The sequence below is a fragment of the Dermochelys coriacea genome, chromosome 1 (assembly GCF_009764565.3).
Source record: "Dermochelys coriacea isolate rDerCor1 chromosome 1, rDerCor1.pri.v4, whole genome shotgun sequence".
In the NCBI taxonomy this organism is placed as follows: Eukaryota; Metazoa; Chordata; order Testudines; family Dermochelyidae; genus Dermochelys; species Dermochelys coriacea.
This window is the reverse complement of record NC_050068.2, coordinates 59,356,547-59,378,623: the sequence shown is the minus strand read 5'-3', so window position 1 is coordinate 59,378,623 and position 22,077 is coordinate 59,356,547. Positions and strand designations below refer to the sequence as shown.

Genomic DNA, 22,077 nt, shown 5'->3' with positions numbered 1-22,077 from the left:
AAGTACTTTCAGCTCACATGCTCCACAGACAGCTGCCTGGACATTTTCAGTCCCTCTTTCCATGTTACTTCACATCACCTACTGCTAACTCCTTTTCTTATTTTGTCTTGTCTCGTGAACACGGCAGTAACATTTGGGGTTTACTATGCTAGCATTCTCCATTTCACTGCTTTGTGTCTATGGGTTCAAAATACCAATAGCAAAAAAGCATACTTGGTTTACTTGAGCAGCCCCCCTCAGAAAACGCATCTTATCAACCAGCCATCACTAAACAAACTGCCTCATGCTAGTTTAGCTTCCCCAAAAGCCTCATTCCGGCCCTGGCCAAGAGACAACTGACTATTTACCAAACTCTTGTGAAGGTCTTAGGGCATAATGTCCTGTTGGCGCTACCTGTTCCAGCAACTCTTCGACACTAGGGCTGTGAACAGACACAAATATTTCAGTAGGGTTTCATACTGTTGAAAGCAGCCCCATATACAGTCAATTCCCAAGAAGACAAATTATAAACACTGTAGGGTGCCAAAGATACCCTTGACCATTGGAGAACTTTACAGGGCCTATGAATGGCCAAATTAACATCAAAGAGTGAAAGATCCAGGCTGTATCTCCAGACACACACACTTTTAATTTAAAGAAATAGACCATTTATTTGGGTCTGCGCTTCCACCAAGCAGGCGAGCCAGGATACTACTGCGGATTGAGGTATGTGTCAGTCAACTACAGAATTTCAGCAGCTCCAAAAGAAAGATGAAGGGAAGAGGAGAACTGTGGGATATGAAAGTTCTGTAATTATATAATAAATAGGCTAAGTGAAAAAACTTGTAATGATTTTTTTAAAACACGTTTACCCTTTCCCCCTTCACTAGCTTGTGATTTTCAAATTTATTCAAAGGTCTTTTATTGTTTTTCAACTCAACTTTTGAATTTGAAGTTTGAATTCAAGTGGTGATGCTTAGCAATGATTGGTCAGGTGATTTAAGTGGTATTCAACCAGCCTGATTAAAATTAGCATAGATTATTTGTGTGCACATGCACAAAAACTCATTTTAACATTCCTCTTTCTGCAAACATTTGTGCGTGAAAACTCATTCATTAGATTATTCACGGAAAGCACACACAACCAAGTAAAGCTTAAGCGAACATTTTCCCCTTATTTAAACAAACCCAGTAGTCCTGCAAATTGTTCTATACAGGGATTAAGGCAATTTCTTTCATAAAATGTAAATCCCTATAGCAAATCCATTAATGTGGCTTATTCAGTTTTGTGTACAGATGCAGCAACTAACACTTGCATCATATTAAATGTAGCCAACTCTGTAGGTGTCTCACCATTTGACATCACTCACTTCTCAGCAGAGTTTCATGTCTGTTTGCAGATCTTAGATAACAATAATCGATGATAATCTTACATCTATGCAATAAACATTTACATTTTGTTTCCAGCCACAGGAAGATAAGAACTGTATATGAAGTGTCCCCATTTGTAATGTGTATTGTGAAAGATTTTCAGCTTGGAAGTGAATCGCAACAGCTACCAGTTTCAGAGTCCCATTCTCTTTTAGTATAGCATTAGTGTTTGAATGGATATTTAAGGGGAAGTGTGTTTGAAAATCCCATAGGAAATTAGACATTGAATGACAGAAGCAGATCCAGTGTCTTAAAGGCATTTAGCTAGGGAGAAAGTACCTTTGGGACATGCTATCCAGATCAATGTCTACAATAACCCCTCCTGTAAATGTTGGGGGTCTCTGTCAGTGGGTGTCCATTGGTGTTGCAGTGAAGCTTGAATCATGTGTGCCGTCACCACTGAGGCAAGTACCACAGGAGCAGGAGTGAGTGATATAGGTTCAGGCAATAGCTCAACATTTCTGAGTGCATGAGCCGCTTCTGTGGCTGGCTTCATTAGAAGCATCTGCAGGAGCAGGTAAGGAAAGCAGTCAGTTTTCAAAGACAGGTTTCAGAGTAGCAGCCGTGTTAGTCTGTATTCGCAAAAAGAAAAGGAGTACTTGTGGCACCTTAGAGACTAACAAATTTATTTGAGCATAAGCTTTCGTGAGCTACAGCTCACTTCGTCGGATGCATCCAATGAAGTGAGCTGTAGCTCACGAAAGCTTATGCTCAAATAAATGTGTTAGTCTCTAAGGTGCCACAAGTACTCCAGTTTTCAAAGAGATACCCAGCACTTGGCCTGTAGGAGTCAGCAAGCCTGCAGTGCTGGACAGAGTGGATTCAGGGTCATGTATCTCTCTCTACATGCCCTCCCCAAGAAGCCTGGCATCTCTCAGGTTGGAAAATGCTGCCCTAGAGGTTAGTATGGGTCTCTTTTTAAAACAAAAAACTGATCCACCATTTTGAATTAGGATGCTTACCAGGATAATAAAAAAAAATTAACCTGAAAATGTTAACAAACTTGAAAGTCAAGGCATTTCTGTAGTATTGTTTCAAAGAGGAGAAAAAATTCTGCACATTTTATCACCTCTTGCTTGTAATAAAAATCTGACAGGGTTAAAAGAATTTTTCAATCTTGTTTATTGTCTCTACATTGCATGCAAAGTTACATATGGGAATTGTCAACTTGTCAAATATAAAACAACAACAACAATTCAGAAACAAAAATAGTAAAAAACCAATAGCAGCAAAATATTAATGATGGCATACACTTAAACTGATCACATTAAAAACTACTTTCTGTCAGGACAGGTATTCAAGCATAATATTAAAACCTTATTCTTTTTTTAAAAAGTCATATTACAAAATGTTAACATGGCAGGATGATTTAAAAATACCAATGTTTAAAACAACATTATCCACCCTGTAGACAGACATCATATACATCTGTATCTGTAACAGAAGCCTGTGTGCCTCTTCATAGTAATCCTGTCTCACATAGCCACAGATGAAGCTTCCAAAAACATCCTCCGAGCAGTTATTCTCAGACATTTGGGGCACTCTCCAGACTTGAAACACTGATTGTGGAAGCACGCTTTGCAAACTGTTCATACACACAAGCAGGTGGGGAAAACTGCATCAATAATTGTATTTCTTGAAAGGATGGTAGTGTATCCCGATACAAAAGTAACTGAAGAAGACCCATGATCAGGACAATGAAGCACAATGTAGCAAGGTTAATTCCATATTTTGATCCCAAGCCAATGAACCTTGAGGTCAATTGGCATCTTTCCACTGACTTCAATGGGCACTGGATTAGGTCCAGAAAAATTCAATGTAACAGCAATACATTTGCTATTTCAAACTCAAACTGAGATATGTAAACCCATACCAAGAACACACTTGAATTTTGTTTTAACTTACATGCAGACAACACATCCAAGTTTTCAAATATACAATAAACTCACCGAGACAAGAGAGTTTGAAATCAGTGGGACTACTCACATGCTTACAATTAGGCATGTGCTTAAGTACCTTGCAGAATTGGGGCCTGAAATATTATACATGCACCCGCGCACACATGCTCACAAGAAAGAAATAGCTTTGGGATGGAACATACCTGTACATCTTTTGCATGTGGCAGTCTGAAATGGGAAGAGTATATCTGAGCTCTGGCAAAATTCACAAATAAATCCCTTGGCTTGACAAAGCTAGAAGAATTGAAAAAGAGTTAATTACTTTTTGATATTTATTAAAAGTTCATATTTATAAAAAAAATATGGTCATTTGTGGCTATTCTTCAGGCTATATACCAGACACAGCGATTCCCTACCTCGCAGTTTTCTACATGAGATGTGGAGCTTTTTAGAATATCCCTGAGAAGAGGCACTAACAGCCCTCGTTTAATCTTCACCAAGTCATCCATTGAGAACAGATGCAGCTCTGTCGTCAGGTGGCTGGAAACCTGTTCAAATTCTTTCAATACACTACAGATTAAAAAAAAAAGTTAAATTACAAAGTGACATGTTTACTGAGAACATGTTTATCAAAACATGTAAGTAAGTGGAGACAGCAAAGTCTCATCAACCAGGAAGAACATAAAATTGATATCTCTATACACAGCAGAACTGAGTTAAAGGGCACTTGTGAATTTTGCAAAAAGCCTGAAAGTTATTAAAAAAAAATGTTTCTGCTTCTTAACTAACCTTAGAAGAAAGACTATTAAGTCTTGCCTACCCAGTTTCTGCTGGAGTGTTCATTGGAAGGCTACAGTGAGAACTTTCTTGGCTTGTGGGCGAGGGTGTATGGGGGGGGGTCATTATTTAAACATAGCTTTTTCTCCCAAAGTTTGAGTTCAATAAGTATTTAAACTAAAAAAAATTCTGTTCTCAATTGTTGAGGCATGAATCTTGTCATATGCAATAATCCCATCAGTTCACTGATCATCCACAGAATGCTCACACAGAAACAGCATCGATAACTTGCTATTCTAATTTACAAAAAAAGAAGTAGGTTGTTGTTGGCTTTAATTTGTTTGGGGTTTTTTTTTTTTTTTTTTAGTGGTGGGAGTGTTAAAAAGCCTTTTAGACTATACAGGCATTGCAGCAAGTGCAAGATGAGCACTATTGTTGTACATTTTAACTTTCATTTGCTAACCATAATTGGATGGAGAAAGAGTGCATCAAAAAAGCTTAGGTTTGACAATAATATTTTCATCAGTCATTGAATCACTATTGTCCCTAGCCCCACAGTAGAGAGAGAGAGACTAAACATTTACTTTTTTTTTTTTTTTTGGTAATTTTACTAATTTATTTTCTTATTTACTTATTTACCTATTTGTCTGGTTTATAAAAGACCTCTAATTCTGTGGGTGTAAGCCATAGCATTTAGATGTCTTACCCAGAATTCAGCTCAATGTCCAAGTGCTATCACCAACTAATTGGTGCAAAACAGAGGTCCATTATTTTTCCATTTTATAGTTACTACATTAAGCATTGCAGGCAAGCATTTGATTTAGACAAAAAAATAATAAAATTTCCTGGAAGAACATCTTACTTTTCTTTAAACCTACCCATGTTCCCTAAAGCCACAGAGAAGCTAGGCTGATTGTGTAATGAGAGAAAGTAGTCAGAGCTGCCTAACTCAGGCAGAATATGCAGATTTTCTACAGCTTGTTTTGTGTCATTAGTTAATGAAGATGGAATGAATACAGTCTACTAAAGAGCCATCATTTGAGCAACATATGGAATAACCATTCCAGTCACCTTAGAAAAACTTTGAACAGAAAATTACATTGCTGAGCAAGGATGCTCACATTATTCCTCCAAGAGGAATAGTATCAAAAGGACGAAAGAAAAAAATCTGCCAAAAATTATTACACACATCAAATCATTAATCAAGTCTCATAAGGGTTTCTACAATGGTATTGGGGGAAAAACAAGATGCCTTATAAAATACACTATCACTTGACGTTTGCAATAAATAAATTTGCAGGGGAAAGGAAGACAATATCAGAATTTCTGATGATCATACAGAACTAACTTCCTTAAAAAGTACATGATTAAAAATTCATCTGGAGGGGGAAGCTCCATGAATAACTATTGTACTTCTACCGGGTATTTACTATATTTAATCATCCTCCATACCTTTTAGCAAACCTGCAGGTTTTCAGTAGTTTTTTAATATGCAAAAGCTGTTCTTGTATCTCCTAAAGGATGATGGATAGATAAATGTAGTATTTAAAATGAAAAGCAGAACAGTATATTTAAACATTCAGAAGTGTTTAAGAGCAGTAATTTAGACAGTGATATTTAAAAAATAGCATTTCACCATAGAGCAGTTTTAGTTTAAAATTAGGAAAAATACAGCAGAGGGTTAGACAGATCAGCTATATAATGCACCAAAAGGCCTACCTCACAAGTGAGTATGCATGGCCAAAACATACAACCCAAAGCTGCAAGTTATTCCTGCAGGATCAAAGACTAGATAGAACCAATTACTATGCCCCAGGGCATGTGGAAGAGTTTATAAGCCCTTCCCTTGGGTATACAGGAGCCAATAGACTTGTGCTGCACCCTTCTGTCCAACCAGTCAGCCACACAGCCACCCTCCTCTCCCCAACCCACAGGGAGGTCAGTGTACCCATAAGAAGGGCAGGGGGAGTGTGAAATCCTTAGAGGAGCCAACTGTTTTCTTTCCCCTGCTGGCCCAAACCCAGCTGCTTCATGGGCAGAGAGAGGCAGCCAATCTAACTGCTGGTCTCTCCTGGTGGCAGGTACTTGTTCAATAGGGCATCCAATTCCCTGATAAACTGGACATCTCTTAAACAAGGTGGGCAATAGGATTGAGGCTCCTAAAACCCCCTCTTCCCCATCCCTTTAACCCTCATTGGAGTCAACAGTGGTGGGGTCCCAGCAGGTGGATTGGAACAGCGGGAGAAAAGGGAGGCTGGTAGCAGCCCTCCTGCCCCCAGGTGCTAGAGGTAACAAACGAAGCATGTCGTGCACTGGATGAGTTATTGCCGGATAGTTCCCAGATGTTATTTAATAAAGCAGCAACCTAATTAAACCAAAGTCCTGGGGTCTAGTCTTTCTTCTGGCAGCATGCAGGACAATGCCACACGCTTCAACTACAAAGAAGCTGCACTTACCCTGACTCTGTTCAGTTCCTTTGCTTTTGTATAGAGGGTTTTGTTGATATACGACACATTGAAGATGGGGTTTTGCCATATGCTGAGCAGGAGATGTTTGGAGAAGTTACAGACATAGTACTTTTTGAAGTCCCATTTAATCAATATTCTGGCAGGGATGGAAGTTTGCGCATAGCTATGGCAACAGTCACAGAAGTATTTCCCCAGGTAATCACAATACCGGAGTCTCCTGATGTATTCTGTGGAGGGTCAACAATGAAGATAGTTTTTAGAAGAATGGTTCTTTAAAGAATTATTGTATTGCCTTTTAACTGTGTCAATCCAGTAATAAATAATTCAGATCTACAGAAAAATGGTCTGGGGTGGTTGTTGTTTTCTGAAGAGCTAGGCTCATGGTCAGATTTAACATTCCAAATTAAATATGGAAACCTCTTTTGCAAGACTGATCATAGTTATATCACCATCAAAATTTACACAGATCCTTATTGGAAACAGTGTTGGCTGCTTCTCCAAAACAAGTTCAGGACTGGGGCTTGTGGTTACAGGTGTAACCTCACTAATTCCTTTGCACAGTTATTGTTAATGATTCTTTGAGTCTTTGATGTCAACTCAAATATTAATTTTGTTCTGCCAGTCATGAGCGAGTGCCTCTCTTTGTATAATGATAGGTTTCAGAGTAGCAGCCGTGTTACTCTGTATCCGCAAAAAGAACAGGAGTACTTGTGGCACCTCAGAGACTAACAAATTTATTAGAGCATAAGCTTTCATGGGCTACAGCCCACTTCATCGGATGCATAGAATGGAACATATAGTAAGACAGATAGATACACATACACGCCTACAGATAAGTTGGAAGTTACCATACAAACTGTGAGAGGCTAATTAGTTAAGATGAGCTATTATCAGCAGGAGAAAAAAAAAAAGAAAAAAAGAACTTTTGTAGTGATAATCAAGATGGCCCATTTAGACAGTGGAAAAGAAGGTGTGAGGATACTTAAGGAAATAGATTCAATATGTGTAATGACCCAGCCACTCCCAGTCTCTATTCAAACCCAAGTTAATGGTATCTAGTTTGCATATTAATTCAAGCTCAGCAGTTTCTCGTTGGAGTCTGGTTTTGAAGCTTTTCTGTTGCAAAATTGCCACCTTTAAATCTTTTACTGAGTGGCCAGAGAGGTTGAAGTGTTCTCCTACCGGTTTTTGAATGTTATGATTCCTGATGTCAGATTTATGTCCATTTATTCTTTTGCGTAGAGACTGTCCGGTTTGGCCAATGTACATGGCAGAGGGGCATTGCTGGCACATCATGGCATATATCACATTGGTAGACGTGCAGGCGAACAACCCCTGATGGCATGGCTATTGTGATTAGGTCCTATGATGATGTCACTTGAATAAATATGTGGACAGAGTTGACATCGGGCTTTGGTGACAGCTAGTGGCGTTCTGTTATTTTCTTTGTTGGGCCTGTCCTGTAGTAGGTGATTTCTGGGTACTCTTCTGGCTCTGTCAATCTGTTTTTTCATTTCAGCAGGTGGGTATTGTAGTTTTAAGAATGCTCGATAGAGATCTTGTAGGTGTTTGTCTCTGTCTGAGGGATTGGAACACATGCAGTTGTATCGTAGAGCTTGGCTGTAGACAATGGATCATGTGGTGTGTCCTGGATGGAAGCTGGAGGCATGTAGGTAAGTATATGTTCCATTCTATGCATCCAATGAAGTGGACTAAAGCTTATGCTCTAATAAATTTGTTAGTCTCTAAGGTGCCACAAGTACTCCTGTTCTTCTCTTTGTATAATGGACCCACTATAGGGCTTTACACTCATTCCCGAGATTTCCCATGCAATGAGACCTGATGAAGTGGATACATCTGCACATTACAATGCATTAAACAGATTGTGAAAAAAGTATCCCAAAAGATTTTTATAACTCCAACAGGGTTTTGTGGTCAAGTCTTTAAAAATAAGAAAACTACGTACACACCCTTTCTTTTTAAGACCAGTTGACAGCATGAATTGGCAAGGATTACGAATTCTATTTCAAAAGTATTTTCTAATTAAGATTTATGATTTGAACCTTGGAGACTTGAATTTATTTTTTTACTAATAGCCTATTTTAAAAAACTCAAGCTATTTTACAACATCATAAATAATGCTTCCAGTTTTATTGCTGAAAGTCACCACTTCTAACTGTGGATAAGTAGGAGTGCTATGAAGTGGCCTACAGCTGATGGAGAAAGGCATTGTGTTCTGGCTTTAACGACATTTCAGATGGTGATATGATCCTATTGTGCATTGCGTTACGTGCATCCCCAACATGGAGTGTTTTCTTCTAGTTAAGGTATTGTCAGAACTGCAAAATATATCATGTCAACGCAAGAATACAGGTTGGCAAACAACCTGGGTTTGCTTGGTGTGGTATGTCTGGGGGTTTGTGTTTGTGTTTCAGTACTTACTGAGTTCTATTGGGGTTCCACAACCAGCACAAGTAAAGTTTTGTGCAGCTACAACGGCATCTCTCCTGTACAGAGAGACAAAATTAAATCTAACTATCCAAAAGCATATCCGATCAATTACATTCTCCCAGAACGACAGACAACTGCACTAATACCTATGAATATTTTCAACTTGGCAGACTGATCATGTTACTCAAAAAACCCTACAATGTAGGAAGAGAAGTCAGTTATTAAAGAGAAGTCCTGTATGCTATTTTACAGTGGAACTCTAAGCTAATCTTTGTAGAATATACAGACACTGCTACCAGAGATCATGGTATGCAAGAAGTGCAATACTTCCCCAGTCTTTCTTTAAGAAAACTTAAAGGGATACTGTCAACCCAGAAAAAAAGTCACATTTGTCTGAACATTTTGTACCCATTATTAATTGCAAGTAACACCCAAGGTTGTTTTAACAGAATTTGGCAGAAAAAAAGTTGTTCATTTACTTTGTGCATTTGACAAAGTAGCGTGAGATTCATAGTTCTTCTGCGTAGTCAGTCTTTTGCTTGCTGAAAAGAAGTCTTGAGCCAGCAGGGGAGCAAAAAACAAAGACCCCACAACTAGGGTGACCAGATGTCCCAATTTTATAGGGACAGTCCCGATTTTTGGGTCTTTTTCTTAAATAGGCTCCTGTTACCCCCCCATCCCCTCTCCCGATTTTTCACATTTTCTGTCTGGTCACCCTACCCACAACCCTCAAAAAAAGTTACTCATCATATTGAGTAACAGTATATAGACAGTGTTAATCAGGACATAATGACTCAGCAAAAGTAGGCATTACTACATAACTTCCAGTGAAACACTGGAGAACAAGGTACCGAACAATAGCTCCAATCCAAAGCCCAGTGAATCAACAGAAATCTTTTCACTGATCTCAACAGACTTTGGACTGGGCTCGGTGTACAACAGAAACAAAATGACTAGTCCCACAGACAGACAAGTACTTGAGACTTACTTGAGTGATGGGTGAATACTAAATATTATTTGAAACCTAGGTGGGGCCCAGTCTGTGGTTCCTCTTAATTTGGCTTTGACCTTTATTTCTTCTGCCAGATTCCCACTAGACTCAAGTTCCTTTGGAATATTTTCTTTATTCGCATACTATTGAAGATTGAAAGACAGACTTAAGTGTGGAATTTAACCTGCAACCTACTAGTTGAACAGGTGCTAACATGCTTTGCAGACTATGCAATGAAGTGTCACATTCAACACTCCAACAGCTGGCAGTACAATCACAGTTTTGATACCCAAAGTTATATTTAGTAGCAACTCTTGAAGGACTTCCTGTGTTCACAGAGATCCCATTTACATGATTGTCCTACATTGGATTAAATGCATTAGAGCTTTCTAATCAAGACAGACTCCCCCCAGCCCCAAAACTGCTTAAAAATAACCAAATCCTGAACACACACATATATATCATCCTAAGCATCCTCCTTCTCCCCTTGCCAGTGAGGCAGCTGCACTGAACACTCTGAATAATAAGCACATTGCTTTCTGTTTAGAGACTTACTTTCTGCTTAGTTGTGTTCAGGCTCCTAGACAGCTGAATGTTAGTTTCTATCTGTAACCAACATTTCCTGAATGCTTGGTAAAGCTTCTGTGCTGTTACTTCAGCAGAATTGCAGCCCGGATCAAAAGATAATCTGAAAATTAAGTAAGCCAAATGGCAGCATTTCATAAGTAGATTTGTGTCTTCCACATCCCTGAAGATTCCTCACACTCCCTCTCTCCTCCCCCCACTTTGATTCACTTATGCCCTCTAGGACCACAGCCATCAAACAAGCTATGTTCCTTGTGCCACAGCCATCAAACAAGCTATATTCCCTTCCTGCCTTTCTTTAGGAGAAGTACAATGTGGCAGGGAAGAGTATTGCCACCTGACTATTTACTAAGTTGTGAGAAATACAAAAAGTTACCTTTTATCTGGAGATGCTACAATATTTTCCAAGTCTTCAAGTTCTGCAGAAAAGGAGAAAAAATTTGTTAGCCCAACAAAAGCAAAAACCTCCTACCATTGTATTCTATCTACTTTAGGGCTAGTCTACACTGGCAATGCTAAAGCTTAACATGCCTTGTGTGGTCGCGGTGCAGCGCTGGGAGAAAAAAAAACCCATCTCCACAGGGGGCATGGCTCCCAGCTCTAAGGCATTGTCTACAGTGGCGCTTTACAGCGCTGAAACTTGCTGCACTCACGGGGTGCTTTTTCACAACCCATGAGTGAGAAAGTTGCAGCGCTGTAAATTGCCAGTGTAGACAAGCCCTTAGGATCTTATATGGCTCCCATTATCACAGTATCGGAGCACCTGACAATCTTTAATATATTTATCTTCACAAGAGCGCTATCAGGTAAGGAAGTGCTATTATCTCATTTTCATCAATCATCATCATCACTCCCATAATCGCATTGGTTGTTGGGGTGCCGTCATTGATGAGCAATCAACCGATTATCTCCACCACTGATGATTGTGCGTCAGTGCTTGAGTATCCGTGAATCCGAGTATCTTGAGTATCTCTTCTTCTGTCTACCTCTTCTTCTCTTCCCCTGTACTGTCCCTTGGAGGATGATCTTGGATAGGCCAGATAATCTTGTTACACGTACCACTTCAGCTTGCACTTCTTCATGGTCGTCAAGAGGTCTTCATATGACCCAATGCATTGGGTGATGACGTTGTGAACCTCTTCATTAGTGACATGGTCGAAGTAGGAGATGCCCAGGATTTTATAGAAGTCTCTCATCTCTACTACCTGTATTTTCCATTCAAGTTCTGCCATAAAAGAGTCCATGTCTCACACGCATACAGAAAAACGAAGATGACCAGTGTGTGCAGCACTTTCAGTTATTTTCCAGGGAGATGTTCTTATTCCTCCAAATTGGCTTTAGCTTTGCCACTGCTGCTGTTTGCACAGTTCTTGACAGAATTTCTGCCTTTGATCCTTCATTAGTGATGATTTCCACCAGATAATTAAACTGTTTCACTGTCTCCAGTTCTTGTCCACTGACAGGGATATGCGAGCTGACCCAGTCATGTTTGTTTGTCATCAGCTTGGTTTTCTCTGCACTAACTTCAATGCCATATTTTGAGGAGGTTTCATCCAATCGTTTCACAAGGTTGGTAAGTTCATCTTTGCTACCTGACAGGCCGGCAATGTCATCAGCAAACCAAAGATTTGAGATTGTTTGCCCCCCAGTGCTGACTGTCCATATGTGATCATCTATGGCATCAGTCATTATGCATGCCATACTCAACACCTTCTTAAAGTCAACAAAGATGGGATAGATGTCCTGCTGGTGTTGTAAGTACTTCTCACATAGAACACGAAGATTGAAAATCTATTCTGTGGTACTTCTTCCAGCACGAAAGCCAGCCTGTTCTTCAGCGATGATATTCTCTGCTTGTGGCTTCAATCTGTTCAATATGACTTTCAACATCACTTTGCTGAGATGGCTAATTAAGCTTATGGTCCAGTAATTTTGACACAATTGCCTTTCTTTGGCAGAGTGATGATTAGTGACTATGTCCACATGGAGGGCCACTCATTGGTCTGCCAGATCTTGTTGCAGATCTTGGTGAGTACATCTATTACTATTTCTCCTCCGAATTTCATCAGTTCGGCTGGGATATTGTCAATACTTGTAGCCGTTCCATTCTTGATAATTTCACAGCTGTCTCCACTTCCTCATACAGTGTTGGAAAGTCCTCCTCTGGGCTGTCTAGGACACTAGGATCTCCATTTGTCTGGTGGTTTTAAAGATCAGAGCAGTAATTTGTCCACCTAGTGATAATGTCCCTTTCTTCTGTAAGACTGTTCCCTTCTTTGTCTTGAATTGTGTTAGCTTTTCAGATTTTACACAGATAGGTAATGGAGGCACAGAGATGCTATATTACTTGCCCAAAGTCACACATGAAACCTGTGGCAAAGCAGGAATCGAACTCAGGTGTCTCAGTGGCTATATAGGGAATCTGTGGTGTGTGCACTTTGGGCACTACCACGTACACTGCACATGCACGTTAATATACATGTCAACCAATGAAAAGTATTCTTGCTGTAGAAATGAACTCCTGTATTATTATTATGTATGATAGAGTTTTAGCACTTATGCAAAGCTATTTCAGCTCTTCCCATTAGTAGTGCATGATTACCAAGAGAGAAATTTTACCATTCACCTCTGAGTTTGTACTATAAAAATACATACTATGGCAACATGTAGCTCTGGAAAAGTGGCACTGAAGTAGTTAGTAAATTCATCCAAGTTGCATCTGCATAGTTTGAAAGTCTTACCAATAATTACAAATTCATCTTCTGAGTCACTATCACAGTGAAATCTACTGGCCTCATGATGTGATGGTGGATTTACTGATGAGCTGACTTGCAGCACAGCACAACCTTTAATAAAGGAAGTGATCCATTAAAAAGAGTTTCATGGAGGGATTAATACATTTAGATCTGTGCACTATTTTAAACATTCTGTCACTGTCTTCTCCTCCATCTCCATCAAACAAAAGCCACACACTAAATGTAGAATGAGCTTTTAGGTTGTATGTTCTTTGGGGTAGAGACTGTCATTTCTTTTGTATTTGTAAAGTGCCTGACACAACAGGGCCTAAGCTGGTTGAAGCCTGTATTAGCTACTGCAATTATAAATATTTAATAGTAATGTGCTTCCCCCACCTCACACACTTCTACTTCAGTGATTTCCAACCCCCAGAAGTTGCATCGTTTAGATTCATGTTATACAATGTATTAAAATCCCTTTTGGGACATGCCCATTTTACAAATTCATGTACTGTACAGTGTTACAATATCATAAGCCTTTGTTGACTCATACTACATGTGCACAAATACTGCTTGAGATTTCATCCTACTCAAATGTCTACTGACTGATCGGTGAACTAATGAAGTAAGTTATAAATCAAATGATGATAGTCAGACTCCATATCCCATAATACAAAAAAGGAAGATGAAGAAACCACACATTACAAATGTTGCATTTGAAGGTGGTGGTTTTTTTTTTAGTTTGTTTTTTTTAAATCCTAACTTGACGGTTTCACTAACAAGGAACATGAACTACAATTTCTAGTGAATCACAGTCCAGCACAAAGAACTACATATATCCCCGTGCACACTCCAAAGAGAGAGAAAACCATAAAAGATGCACAGATGTGAATGTTAAAGAAAAACTGGCAAGCATGGGAATAATTTGGAGAATCAAATTTATCAGAGATACATCTCATAGGACAGGGCAAGGCAAATTTTTTGGCCTGAGGGCCACATCAGGTTTCCAAAATTGTATGGAGGGCTGTTGGGGAGGCTGTGCCTCCCGCAGCAGCCAGGCGTGGCCCAGCCCCCACCCCCTATCCAAACCCCCGCTGCTTCTTGCCCCCTGACAGCCCCCCCAGGACTCCTGCCCCATCCAATTCCCCTTGTCTCCTGTCCACTGACAGCCCCCCCAGGACCCCTGTCCCATCTGCCCCTTCCTGTCCCCTTACCCCATCCAACCCTTCCTCTCATTCCTGACTGCCCTGCCGGGACCCCTGTCCCATCCAACCACCCCTTCTCTCTGACCGCCCCTGGAACTCCTGCCCCTGACTGGCCCCCACCGACCCATCCAACCCCCCCATCTCCTTCCTGACTGCCCCACTGGGACCCTGCCTCTATTCAACCCCACTCCTGTTCCCCACCATCTGACCGCCCCAACGCCTATCCACACCCCTGTCCCCTGACCACCATTCTGAACTCCCCTGCCCTCTATCCAACCCTCACCCCCCCGGTCCCTGCCCCCTTACCGCCTGGCTGGAGCCAGCCACACCACCACGCAGCACAGAGCACTGGGTCAGGCAGCGGCTCTGCAGCTGCGCCTCCTAGCCAGAGCTCGCTGGCAGCGCAGCGAGCTGAGGCTGTGGAGAGTGGAAACAGCAGGGGAGAGGACGGGGGCTAGCCTCCCAGGCCAGGAGCTCAGGGGCCAGGTAGGACAGTCCCATGGGCCATAGTTTGCTCACCTCTATCATAGGACAAGCGAACTTTTATTTTTGATAGCCTGTCCGGGGAGTCAGTGAAGATTAGGCAGGATAGGGAATTCACTTATGAGAAACACCCATCCCAACTCTTCCTGTAGGGCAATCTGGCAAAGACAGGCAAGAAGCGCTACATTATGGGCTAAAATGAAATAACTTGCCTTCATAGCCACTGTCTGAAGAAGCAGAAGAAGCAGATTGTGTCTTTACTCTGGTACAAGAGGATATTTCTGAATCGATCTGATAGCTGCCTAGCCATCTACTGGTTTCCTCTGCATTCCAGGGCTCTGCCTGTTGACTTAGGATACTGCACTTCATTTTTTCCAGAGATGCTATGATCATATCTGCAACCAAGAAGTGTGCATTCTCCTGAGCACAGAAAAGAGGAATGTTTATTACTAGTTTACTTATTAGTGTAATTAGTGTCAGCTTCTCTTCCCAACATTAACAAGCCAAGAAATGCATACTTAAAGCATACGTGGCCTTTAATTTAAGAAGCTGCAGGAAATTAAAATAAAATAATGCAGGTAAGAGGTAAAGTATCCAAGAAACTCAATTTATGTTGGTCTTAATTTTTTTTAAAGAATATTTGTTGCATTTATTTTCTTTCCCTCTTTTAAATCACAAGGAAGAAACTTCAAATGCTTAATTGAGTAGTCTCTTGGCAGGTGTGTATAGGCAGGCATTTTTAAGGGCATATTCCCAAGATTACAACATAAATTTTAGTAAGCATATGTTAAACCATGTAGCATATTTACTAGGATTTAATTAAAGGAGTGAGGTATATATAGACACTTTAGTGTGCATATTAATTTTGAAGTGGTGAGGCGTGGCAGGCTTTAATACTACTTTGAGATTCTCAGATGGGAGATGATAACAGAAGTACAAAAGCACTTGCCTATCTCACCGACTTTTAATTCTTTAATATTTGCAAGGTATAATTAATGCCATTTTACAGGTGGGAAAATGGAAACTTGCGTGACTAGCTCAAAAGATCATCCAGGAAGTTGTTGATAAAGTCGGGAATGGAACACAGATCCCCTGGCTTCCACTATGCAGTTACTTGCTTGCTTGCATGCAACTTCAAGGTCTAATAAGAAAGCTCGTTGCTTAAAAATACTCTCGGGGTCTAATGTTGCAGCTTGTGAATGCAGATATCAAACAGTCCACTAATCAATTGAGTTAATGCTCTAAAAATGGCACCAGTTGTAATTACAACATTCTTCACAGCAGTGTAATGGGAAGCTGTAGTAATAAGCACTTAAATTATCATCACTTAAGAACAATTAAAAATGAAGACTACAGTAGACATTTCTTCAACTTTTTGACCATCTTTAGGACAAAGAAATGAACAACAGATTTTATTTCTAAACAAGTCCAATAAAATGGCATTTCCTCAACAGTACAGGCCCTCACGCAACGTCTCAAGAAGTTCACATGGGTGCCTAAAAAAAACTATCTTAAACTAAATGATGTTCGATTATCACCACTTCTTTTGTTAACAGTTTCCCACAGAAACCATTCAACAAGTGTTGGGACATACCATTAACAAAGGAAAGAAAATTAAACAGCCATTTTTTCCTGGAGGGGAAATACTGATACCAAGGTGATTCAGAGAAAGTTTGATGGATACTCAATGGGGGTTAATACCAGGTCACTGGCAGATCTGAGAATACTGCCATGTCCAATGGTAAGAACTTGCCTGAAAGAGTTTGTGTTGTCAAGTGGGTACTTGCATATTGAGGAATTTGTATAAGCAAACAGGTTGCATTTACATGAACTCTGCTCTCACCCCTTTTTCACCACCTTCCTTTTATACACTGAGCTCCTTCCCTTTAGGAAACAGCTCAGGGTCATAGGAGAAAGGTGGAGAAGACCTATTAGGTCATCTATTCCCTCTCCCTACCAGGGCAGGATTGTAACCTTCAATACGTAGATTAGTGCTTTGTCCAATCTTTTCCCAGTTCTCATGGGAGACTACTCCGCTGTCTAATAGAGGTCAACTGTCAGGAAGTTCTCTCCTGATATTCATCCTAATTCCCCCCTCTTAGTTTTATTCCATTACTTCTAGCTAAACCCCTTGTACCATCCCTGGTGTCTGAACCCTTTAATAGTTGTTATATTCTCCCCTCTCCCTTTCATCATGACTGAGCTCTTTGATCTTTCCTCTAAGATGACAGCCTCCTGATCATTTGTATAGAGGGGGCAGTGCTGCCTAGTGGACAGAGCACTGGATTGGAATTCAGGAGACCTGGGTTTTATTCCCTGCTCTGCCACTGATAGGCAGGGTGACAAAATGATGGGGTCTAAATTAGCTGCTACCACTCACAAAAGTGATCTTGGCGTCATTGTGGATAGTTTTCTGAAAACATCTGCTAAAAATACAGTTTTGACTATCAGATGCTATCAGAATGTTAGGAACAATTAGAAGAGGGTTAGATAATAAAGACATAATATATCAATGCCTCTATATAAATCCATGGCATTCCTACACCTTGAATACTGCATGCAGTTCTGGCCACCCCATCTAAAAAGATACATTAGAATTGGAAAAGGTACTGAGAAAGGCAACAAAAATGATTTGCTGTTTGGAACAGCTTCCGTATGAGGAGAGATTAAAAACTCTGAGACTTTTCCACTTGGGAAAGAGATGACTAGGAGAGGATATGATTGAGGTCTATAAAATCTTGACTGCTGTGGATAAAGTGAATAAGGAAGTGTTATTTACTCCTTCACATAACACTAGCACAAAACAAATCCTTTGCTATACTTTCACAGAATAGCATGAAATAATGTAGATAAAATAGAGGTTTATGAAAGGGGAAAACATTGTTTGGAACGAAAGGGGAGTATCTTTAAAGTATTACACTCCCTGGAGTGAGTGAAAGGAGGGTGTGTAGAAGGGGCAATATTGAAAAGCTTGGGCTGAATTTTAATTTATACAAATGCTCATCCTAAAACAGAATAAAAAAAAAGAAAAACAGCAAGTTGTAAAAGACTAATTTTGGCATCACTAAAGTTTGTTCTTCTAAAGCCAATCAGATGGAATCAGTTCTATGTAGATTGACTAGCAAACAATCAAGTGTAATTATTCAGAAGTGATTATTCTGCACTAGAATATTGATGCAATAGGTCCATGACTGCAATGCTCTCACCTTCTCCACATCTACAGGAAGCATGAAGATATCCTGTAAGGAATGGTTCAAGGAAATAGCTCCTATGCTTAAATCTGAAGTAGCACCTGTAGGTGTAACAATAAGCATTACTATTAGTTATGTGTTTCTTTGCACTAGCCACAATATGTTAAGTGCTTTCCAAGAGAAAAACTTGCCCTTGTTTTCCAAAACTGTCAAGGGCGCGGGTGGGGATGGGGGGGTTGCAGGGAGGGAGGAGGAGGAATTATCAAAGGTAGAGACAGTTTGAGGGACCTTGGTGTTTTGAAAATACAAACAGTACTTAACTTATCCAGGCAACCTGGAGAAAGTATGTCAAGTTTAGGGGAAACAAAGCTTAAATATACTTCAACACATAACTTCATTGTAAACCTGCCTCAGAAATCTAAGCAAAACCCAAAGCTGTTCATTTAGTACACTATCAAGCACATAAAAAACCAGCGCATTGAACTATAAATAAAGGAGGGTGGACCCGAGCAGTTAAGAAAAGCCACAGGGCAAAGCCAGGGTACTCCATATGCTATCCTTGGAAAACGTCATGTGTTATTACAGTAAGCATGAGAAAGTTAATGCTGCTCAGAACTGTTAGCCACTGGCTGGAAGATAAGACTCACACTAGCACGATACAAGTTTCAGTGGGTGTCTAATCATACAGGGGCCACCTGCAGACAATGTGGGCGTTGGTTTCAGATGATTGCAAGAAGTTCAGAAAAATTTGCTGTATATTTCCATATGTCCTGAATCCCTACTGCATGTTAGCATATGTAGGACCACCATACGTAGAGATGCAGCATTTCTTGTTTTACAATGTAGCAGCTGCCATTTTCATTTTTACAGTGATCACTGATGATTTTGATGAATATGGAAAACAAAAGCACCATCTCATCCCTTTCAGCACCTTTTTATGATAGAGCAGAGCATACTTTGTTTCTCTATAGCTTGAGTACCTTCATTCAATCACATAAACATGATGTACTGGAATGGGTCTTAATTCTTGTTAAAATTAAAGCCTCACCCTCATTAAAATTAGTTGGTTCATATTCTAATATTTTATATTAATATCCCTAAGAACCACTACTACAAGAAATTAGCCATCTAATATTGACAAGTTAGAGGGGCCAGGGGATAGTTTATCACAGTCACAACAAATATATATATATACGTACATACATACATACATACATACACACACACACACATATATCTATCTATCTATCTATCTATCTATACACACACAAGGTCCTGGAAAGGAAATATATATAAAGGAGCATATGATAATAAAACCTGTGCTTACCACCACCTTGACCACTTTGCTTGTATATTGTTTCTCTCTTCCCTACCTTGCATGTATTGACTTGTTTCAGTAAAAAAGATTTTGGGGCAGGGCCTGGCTTCTTATGTACTCACACAGCATCTGGCACATTCTGGGTATACCACAATATAAAATGATTTAGAACATCCAGATGACAAGCAAATGGTCTGTCTTTCTCAAACTAGACCCTCTCCACCATAGACTTTCTGCTTAAAATAATAAAACTATAATGAACAGAGAGAGACTCCCCAAAACACTTAAGAATAGTTTATGCAAGTCACCCCCTCCAGCTAATTAGCACTGAACATTTCTCAATACGTTAAGCATTTTTATTTGGCTATTATTGGACACTTCACCTTGAATGGTCCTTTAGAATATGTGTTAACTAGAATATGTGCTAACTACTTATGCTAAACTATCTGTTTGATCTTGTATTTAGCTATGACACAGTAAGTTTCCCAGACCTGAAGAAGAGCTCTGTAAGTTCCAAAGCTTGTCTCTCTCATCAATCACAAGTTGGTCCAATAAAGATATTACCTCACCCACCTTGTCTGTCTGGGACCCACACAGCTACAACAACACTGCATACATACACTGAAGATAAAGTAATCCTGTCCTCCCCATCTTACTTTAAAAGGGTTCCCATTTCCCTCCTGAAGGAGGTTAGTTAGGATAAGGTGGGGGAAGACGAAAAGAACAAACACAGGATCACACTAAGTAAGAGTGAGTATTTTCCTCTTTAGAAGTCTGCCTTCTCATTCAAGTTTTAACTCAGCCAAGGTTCACCAAAACATTTGATTAAACTTAAAATAATCTAAAAAATTTTACTTCCTTTTCAGATTGTATCATCTTTGGAGTCTCAACTTACATCTGCAACAGCTCACTGTATGTACCATTTCAGTATGAGTAAGCTAGCTGTACTTTGTAGCTACCAAGAAGGATAAGCATCCACCTACCTAGTCAGGTAAAGATGTGGAAGGAGAGAACTGTGGTGTACACACAGTCTGTAGGAGGAAGCTTGGTGGGACCTGACAGCAACATGTGACAGATAAAACTGTATGCAGTGTGGCAACCATGTGGGTCCCAGGATATTAGAGAGAGAAGGTGGGTGAGAAAATCTTTTATTGGACCCACTTCTGCTAGTGAAAGAGAGAGAGAAGGTGGTCCAATAAAAGAAATTACCTCATCCCCTTGGACAAAATTGTCAGTTTGTTTGCTAGGCACTGTGCATCGTTGCTCTAACACTGTTGGGGTCTGGGAAAGGACATTTCAGACAGTCACATTAGGAAACTGGTTATTCTGAGTAACCTAGGCAAAAAATTAAAGCTAAAGGGAAGTAACAGCCATTTCGTTTGCCACACACCCATCACCTCAAAGACCAGGAAAAGCAATTAATTTAAACAGTTACCTAGCAAAGGTAGAGATTTGAATTTCAAATTAAACTGTCCTGAAGTCATGGGGGGGGGACCTTAGTGTGGCCCTTTTTAATCAGAGATTATTGGAGAGGTCCTTAGAGGAAGTTTCACAGGATAAGTAGAAACAGTTTCATAGTTAAAAGTAAGTTCCATTAAAAAATGGTTTGTCTGGATTTAAACATCAAGGCTTGTTGGATCATATTAAAGAAGTTCTGTATTAAAAATCACAAATGAGTTTGATTCCCCATAGTTTAAATTCCAGGGTATTACTAATTAAGAGGTCTCTTGGTTTTACTGTTTCTGCCCCGTTCTGTGTGAAACTTGCAAGCTGCTAATTGTGTTAGTATATCCTAAGACAGAGTCTGTTCTTAAAGCAATACTTTATAACAACTACTACTCACACAGAGAGAGATTCACAGCAATATTTTGTAACAGAAACAGCACACAGAGACTCCCTGCCCTTTTGCTGTATTTAACTTTGTTAACAATTGTTATTAAAATAGAGATAGAGGATGTATGTGGATGGATGCTTGGTGTGAAGAAATGAATGATCAGGGAGGTGCCAGCCTAAGAATCCAGTGTCCATCAGCCAAAGAAGGCATCAAGTGGAAACAACCAGAGGACCCCCAGAGAGCAGGCTGGAATCCACCCAACAGCCTCAAGGATGGGAGAACCGAAGAACAAGATAACATCTGGCAGCATGGAGCCGTCAGGAATGTGCCATCTGCTGATTGATTCAGCAACAGCATGATGAAGCAATTCCCATAGACTGGCATAGGAAAATTCCTATAAAAATGGACTCTAGAAACTGAGAACTTTGGGGTCCGATTCTACAAAACAACTTCCAGGAGCATCAGATGAGCACCTGACAAGGCCCCGCTCCCTCCTCGTGTCCAGGCCACCTGGCCAGTGGCTTGGCATGAGCAACTGTAAAGCTAGTAACTATGATAACCTTGCAGAATGTGTGTGTGTGTGTATGTATGAATGAATGTGTGAATAAATATGAAATTGAATGGAATGTTATAGCTATAACTAACTGCTTACTATGACTCTTTCTGTATTCACAATAAATGTGGCATTTTGCCTTATTCCCTTTAATAAGATCCTGCTGGTTTTTATTTTA

General features: G+C 40.0%; 1 protein-coding gene across 12 annotated transcripts in view; it reads right to left on the bottom strand.

The window, feature by feature from the left end:
• Positions 1-630: 630 nt before the first annotated feature.
• The window catches only part of RUBCNL (rubicon like autophagy enhancer), a 48,998-nt gene continuing 27,551 nt past the window's right edge, over positions 631-22,077 (bottom strand). For 11 of the 12 annotated variants that reach the window (XM_038404564.2, XM_043500618.1, XM_043500621.1 and 8 more), the window contains 12 exons: positions 18,210-18,295; positions 15,216-15,423; positions 13,322-13,426; positions 10,957-10,999; positions 10,551-10,683; positions 9,993-10,138; positions 8,996-9,060; positions 6,542-6,780; positions 5,538-5,599; positions 3,725-3,878; positions 3,512-3,602; positions 2,509-2,995 (listed from right to left, as the gene is read on the bottom strand). In XM_038404564.2, coding sequence (XP_038260492.1) covers positions 2,886-2,995; positions 3,512-3,602; positions 3,725-3,878; positions 5,538-5,599; positions 6,542-6,780; positions 8,996-9,060; positions 9,993-10,138; positions 10,551-10,683; positions 10,957-10,999; positions 13,322-13,426; positions 15,216-15,423; positions 18,210-18,295 — 1,442 coding nt within the window. In that variant the 3' untranslated portion in view covers positions 2,509-2,885. Of the gene's footprint in view, positions 1,916-2,508; positions 2,996-3,511; positions 3,603-3,724; positions 3,879-5,537; positions 5,600-6,541; positions 6,781-8,995; positions 9,061-9,992; positions 10,139-10,550; positions 10,684-10,956; positions 11,000-13,321; positions 13,427-15,215; positions 15,424-18,209; positions 18,296-22,077 lie in introns of those variants that run through there. The other variant, XM_043500635.1, reaches the window with a different exon arrangement.